Source organism: Pleuronectes platessa, chromosome 10 (assembly GCF_947347685.1).
Source record: "Pleuronectes platessa chromosome 10, fPlePla1.1, whole genome shotgun sequence".
Taxonomy (NCBI): Eukaryota; Metazoa; Chordata; class Actinopteri; order Pleuronectiformes; family Pleuronectidae; genus Pleuronectes; species Pleuronectes platessa.
The window spans coordinates 460,644-467,216 of NC_070635.1; the positions used below are offsets into that span (position 1 = coordinate 460,644).

At 47.4% G+C, this 6,573-nt stretch overlaps 1 protein-coding gene across 2 annotated transcripts; it reads right to left on the reverse strand.

Annotated features, from left to right (window-relative positions):
* Positions 1-119: 119 nt before the first annotated feature.
* cmtm6 (CKLF-like MARVEL transmembrane domain containing 6) lies at positions 120-6,526 on the reverse strand. 2 transcript variants are annotated; one of them, XM_053432043.1, is made up of 6 exons: positions 6,196-6,526; positions 5,323-5,392; positions 5,103-5,244; positions 3,342-3,518; positions 2,168-2,266; positions 120-1,669 (listed from the first exon to the last, which is right to left on the reverse strand). In XM_053432043.1, the coding sequence occupies exons 3-6, from the start codon at positions 5,214-5,216 to the stop codon at positions 1,502-1,504; spliced, it is 558 nt and encodes a 185-aa protein (XP_053288018.1). In that variant the 5' UTR covers positions 5,217-5,244; positions 5,323-5,392; positions 6,196-6,526; the 3' UTR covers positions 120-1,501. The 2 variants fall into 2 exon arrangements, with proteins under 2 accessions (XP_053288018.1, XP_053288017.1); XM_053432042.1 differs by lacking the exon at positions 5,323-5,392 and having other exon boundaries at positions 6,196-6,520.
* Between the last annotated feature and the right edge of the window lie 47 nt (positions 6,527-6,573).

Here is a 6,573-nt window from a genome sequence, read left to right on the forward strand (position 1 = left end):
CTAATGTTTCATAAACTCTGCACGTTTCACACAGCATCCCATGTTTTATATTTTCACTTTTCAAAAATCAATAACATGATTCAAACTGATCATTACATCCAAATAAAAACTGACATTCATTCTTTGAAAATCTGTTTATTACACCACAAAAATACAGATCATAGAAAAAGACATGATTGAACTTGGTTTGGTCGTGAACATGAATCATGTTGAAATATAAACAACTTTTCTGGATTGTCTGACTTACATGAAATAGAAAACAATATTTTTAAAAAGTGTCCAGTATAGTCAATGTTTTATTTTACAGTTGTCATTGATTGGTTCCAGTAAATATACAGAGTCAAAGGTAAAATATGAACCATATAATAAGTGTCACACCTCAGATTTCCTGCTCCATCAATTAAACCCTCTTAAAACTCTGGATAATTCAGACTAAATCAATTCATCAAACATTCATTCAGCTAACTTCAGACAGAGAAATCAATAAACAAATATAACACATTTCACATCAACATCCGACTGAAGCCAAACAACTAAAGTTTACATTTGACAAACAGCTGGAGTCCTCGTTCGATTCATATTCAGAAATGATTTATATATTTGCGACAAAACATCAAAATTTCCTTCATAAAAAAAAGAATAGTTTTTAAGACAATAAAAATCTGTTAGAACAAGACAAAAAAAAACTCTCAAACAAGTTAAAAATATTAAACATTTAAAATAAAGAAAAACTTTTATACGTACGAAGGTGAAATTAGAAATAAAGACGAGATCTGTGGACGACACCTCAGACGCACTTCAAATCAAAATGAGTTTAAACTTTTGAATTCTGAGTTTCGTGACAGGTTTTCTTCGGTAGGTTCGTTAACAGCAGCTCGACACGTGATGTCACTTCAGCTGCTTCATTTTATTTTCATTTTTCAAGGTTCCGTAACAAACGTGAGACGTGACTCACTTCCTGTTTCCTGATCAGTTTAGCGTGTCTCGGATGGCACAGGGAGATTGACCATCTGTGTAAAGAGCCTTGAGCTAATGTTGATTATGATTTGGTGCCATACAAATTAAATTGAACAGAACTGATTGGCTGATCTTGATTAATCAGTGAATTGCAGAAGCCTGATGACAAACAGCTCCCCCTGCTGGACACTTCTTATCATCGTTTTGTGTCGTTCTGTGAACTCGTCCAGGAAACAGGTTGAAAAACGTCTTTTCTCTAAATCACCAGGAGACGTTCAGGGACAGAAAACAACCAGTCGACCTTTTCTTCTCTTAATGGTTCATTCGAAATATTTTTCCTTGTGTGACGTAAAAGTTTCATATGAACTTTTATACAAACAGTTTATCTAGAGTTGATAAACGTTCAGTTTTATGACAGATTTGCTGTAAAGCAGAACATTTAGTGGTTCATGGTTTTAGTGTCGTTCTTCCTGGTCACACTCCGGTCGCCACGTTAGAGGAGTCGTGTGTAAATAAGCTCTGAACGCATGAAACACATTGAAACTCATTCGGCCGCGCTGGGGTTAGAGTCAGAGTTAAGTTTCTCCGTCTCCAGCTGAGCCCCCCCCTCTGCGGGGGGGCCGCCTCCAGACTTCTGAAGAGGAAGTCCGCTGCTTTTATAAAAGAAGACGAGATCCAAGAGGAACGCCGACATCGCCGTGAAACCAAACGCCTGGAGGAGGAGAAACACACAAGGTTAATGCAGAGATTCTTAAGAGACAAAGAAAAGAAGGAGAAGTGCAGAGGAAACCGCCAAGGAAACGAGACTCGGCCAATAGGAGGGAGGAAAGAAGGAGGTGTGGATTAAAGAAAACAAGTGGACAGAGAAGGAGGTAGAGAAGGAAAGACAGGAGGTAGGAGGCAAGGAAGCAATGAGGAAGAAGGAGGATATGAAGAGACAGTGATGAAAGTAGCAAAAGAAAGAAGGAGGTAGGAGAGGAAACAAGGAGTTAGGAGAGTAACAGAGCAAACAATGAGGAACAGAGGAGGTAGGAAAGGAAAAAAGGTGATAAGGAAGGACAGAAGGTGAGAAAATACAGGAGGAGTTGGCGAAGGTATGAAAGGGAAAAATGTGTCTAGAAAAGGGAGGAACAATAGAAGGAAAAGAAGAAAGCAAGCAGTCAAGGAGAAGAGGAGGTAGGAAAGGAGGAGAAAAGGAGATATGTCTCACCACAGCACTTTTCTCCAGATCCGTTCCGTTGTTGTTCGTCGCAAAAACGATGGAGGAGACGAAAAACAAGAGGGCGATGAGGGAGGTGTACCAGAAGTCCTGCAGAGAGAGGAGGAGGGGGAGGGAGGAGGAGGGAGAGGAGGAGGAGGAGGAGGGAGAGGAGGAGGGAGAGGATGGGGTGGAGGAGAAGGAGAGGAGAAGGAGGAGGGAGAGGAGGAGGAGGGAGAGGATGGGGTGGAGGAGGGAGAGGAGAAGAAGGGGGGGAGGAGGGAGAGGAGGAGAGAGAGGAGAAGGAGGAGGAGGAGAAGGGGGGAGGAGGAGGGAGAGGAGAAGGAGGAGGAAGAGGAGGAGGAGGAGGAGAAGGGGGAGGAGGAGGAGGGGGGAGGAGGAGGAGGGAGAGGATGGGGTGGAGGAGGGAGAGGAGGAGGAGGGGGGAGGAGGAGGAGGGAGAGGATGGGGTGGAGGAGGGAGAGGAGAAGGAGGAGGGAGAGGAGGAGGAGGAGGAGAGAGAGGAGGAGGGGGAGGAAAAGGAGGAGAGAGAGGGGGAGGAGGAGGAGGGGGAGGGAGAGGAAAAGGAGGAGGAGAAGGGGGGGAGGAGGAGGAGAGAGAGGAGGAGGGGGAGGAGGAGGAGGGGGAGGGAGAGGAAAAGGAGGAGGAGAAGGGGGGAGGAGGAGGAGAGAGAGGAGGAGGGGGAGGGAGAGGAAAAGGAGGAGGAGAAGGGGGGGAGGAGGAGGAGAGAGAGGAGGAGGCAGAGTTTTGAAGGCTTCTCAAGCTTCTGGGAGAAGACACCATGATGAATCAAACGCTCCTTCGGTCTGAAGAATTCAAACTTCTACAAAAACAACTGGTGACGTAAAAACCAACATGGCCGACAGTCGCTCCCACAAATATGAGATGAGGAAATTAGTGTGTAACGGAAATCATGCATCACACACAACGATGTGCGTCGCACTGTGTGTGAACCAACAACAATGAATGAACCATGCTAACCTGAGTCTAGCTAACACAGCAGCTGAACTCAGTGATGATCTCACAGTGAAACTTAGAAACATCAAGATTCTACATGAAGCTCTGATCTTATCTCAGGAATGGCTCTCAGCAGGAGCTCAGGTTCAGAGATAGTTTGGATGGAACCAACAACTTCTCCTCATATTCCAGGTGGAGCAGCTCTTACCAGTCGGGGCCAGCAGGTGATGCCGACCCTGGCGTGCAGGGCGGTGGAGAGGAGGACGAGCAGCAGCAGGGTGAAGAGGAACGCCGTGCAGCTGACGAACTCAAAGAAGTAGAGGGCGAAGCAGCTGTAGCAGCTGCTGACCACCTCCTCCAGGATGAAGGCCACGAAGGAGAAGATCTGACAGAGGAAACCAGGAACATCAGCTCACACACATCTGGCAGTGACCCGTTCTCCCACAGGTCGGAAACCAGAACCAGCAGAGGACACACACAACATGATCGAGACGATTAGAAATCTGCTGAGTAACAGTAAATGATGATCACTGTTTCCTAAATGTTAACAAAAATATGAAATGTATGCAGGTCAGTGCACGTCACACTGTTGAGGTCCTCTAGAGGGCGCCTCCTTCGTCCGACCCTCCACTCCACGGATTTATGTCCAGAATCTGAATAAACCTGGAGATGCTGGTTTAAATCTGTCTTTTATTAAATCTGAAAATGACTACTTGTTTATTCTGCTCTTAGAGAACATGGAGAGCAGCTTTCTGAGACACACACACCGAGACGTCTCCTGAGCGACACACACACAATGAGACGTCTCCTGAGCGACACACACACACTGAGACGTCTCCTGAGCGACACACACACCGAGACGTCTCCTGAGCGACACACACACCGAGACGTCTCCTGAGCGACACACACACAATGGAGACGTCTCCTGAGCGACACACACACCGAGACGTTTCCTGAGCGACACACACACACTGAGACGTTTCCTGAGCGACACACACACACTGAGACGTCTCCTGAGCGACACACACACACTGAGACGTCTCCTGAGCGACACACACACACTGAGACGTTTCCTGAGCAACACACACACAATGAGACGTTTCCTGAGCGACACACACACACTGAGACGTCTCCTGAGCGACACACACACACTGAGACGTCTCCTGAGTGACAAACACACAATGAGATGTTTCCTGAGCGACACACTCACACACTGAGACGTCTCCTGAGCGACACACACACACTGAGACGTCTCCTGAGCGACACACACACACACACACTGAGACGTCTCCTGAGCGACACACACACACACACACCGAGACGTTTCCTAAGCGACACACACACACACACACTGAGACGTCTCCTGAGCGACACACACACACACACACACTGAGACGTCTCCTGAGCGACACACACACAATGAGACGTTTCCTGAGCGACACACACACACACACAATGAGACGTCTCCTGAGCGACACACACACACACACACACTGAGACGTCTCCTGAGCGACACACACACAATGAGACGTTTCCTGAGCGACACACACACACACTGAGCTGACGTCACTTCTCTGAAGCCTCAGTCTGACATGTCGTCGAGCGCCATCTTGGTTGTTTGAAACCAGAAGTAACCATATTTGGAGGAGCAGGGGCGGAGCCAGACTTGGAGCTGGAGGACACGCCCACCTACATGCCCCTGAAGAGGCTGATAACACAGAGGCATCATGGGAAGGTCAACCTGAACATCCCCTTTTCTGAGCTCCTGCTCCCGTTAGTGTTGCAACAGCAGCTCAGAGATCTGCCAACGCCAGCTCCGCTACACTTTCACTTCCCAGTCACCCCCCCACACACACCCCCCCCCCCCCCACACACACACAGGAGGTGAAGCAACACGTCCTGACTCAGCTGTTTGTGTTTGAATGAAATGAGCCGAGGTGTCAAACTGTTTCAGGATCTGTGGACTCACCACTTCAGAGACTTTGACCAGGAAGCGGAGCTTGTCCAGGCGCTCCGAGGGAACCTGGCACCAGGAGGACTTGGGGTTCGGGGCCGTCGTGGCAGAGTACACTTCAGAGGCCATGATGGAGCGGAGACACAACAGAGAGTTCCTGTGTCACAGGACGACACATGATGTCAGAAACCCTGTTTGTGTGTTTGTCCTGATCCACAGACCGCGTGCTGCACACCTTGGTTGTCTTTATGTGTCGTCTCCTAGCAGCTCACTGTGTGTAAGTGTTTAATATCAACAGTGTGTTTCTGTTGGTGGAGGACACAAAGTGAACGTCACACAACAACAACACAAACAGGAGTAGACCAGCAGCTCCACGTTCAGATACATGTTGTCATCATCTCTGATGCACTGCACCAACACTGGAGCGTGAAGAACCTTAAACCCTCAAACAGGAGGAACTCAGACTCAGGTCCACAGGTTCCACAGGTTCCTCATCAGGACGTGTGGGCACGCCGCTCTTCCACTGAACCGTACATTCTGACAGGAGAGGAACAAGTCACATGGCAGCGACACATGCCACAGGGTGCGTGTCAGAGACACAACACTTCATTTTAATGTCCTAAGTCAAATGAATATAAAACACAGAACATCGTCACATTTCAAAGGATATTTGTATATTTTTTTTTAAACCACTGAAAACCTTTATCACGTGTGAACCTGAAGGTCAAACTACTGAGTGAGGTGAAGATGAGCTGAAGAACCGGAAGTCAAGGTCCTGGTGTCCATCACTGCAGCTGACGTCCAGGTGAGAAGAGGCAGAGAACTTAAGAACGTGGACAGTTCATGAACATAGAGAGTGTGTGTGTGTGTGTGTGTGTGTGTGTGTGTGTGGGCGTGTGTGTGTGAGTGTGTGCGTGTGTGTGTGAGTGTGTGTGTGATGTTCTAATAATGCGCGTGTGACGGTTTAAAGGATGAAACGTCACTTTAGAAGAGAACAAGGTGAAATGATTATAATTCAGTTTGATCCGTTTCCTGTGAACTCAAACTGAAGGTTCGAGCTCAGCGGAGCGGAAGTCACATCTAATCAAATAAAGGTTGTTGAACTCACGTTGGATCAGGAAACAAAGTTCACGCTCGTCTCATCAAACTTCTTCAAACTTCTTCAAACTTCTTCACGATGATTCTGAGGAAACAAACGTCTTCAAACTTCCGCATTTAACGACTTTCTCTCCTCTCCTCACTTCCGGTTTCAGCTTTTCAAACTAAAGTGGTTCCGGCAGCACATCGCAGTTTCTGTTCCGTTTTACTTTATTTTAATGTTTAAGTTTGAATCTGATCCCGTATTTTTTTATTTGAGGTAAAATGATTTGATAAAACGAGATGAGAACGTTTCTCGTCGTTCAGGTGTTTTAACAAAGTGTCTCTGCTCCTTCCGGAGTCTGTGCTGCCTGGGCTCGGCCTGCAGGGGGCGCTGCAGCCCGCTGCT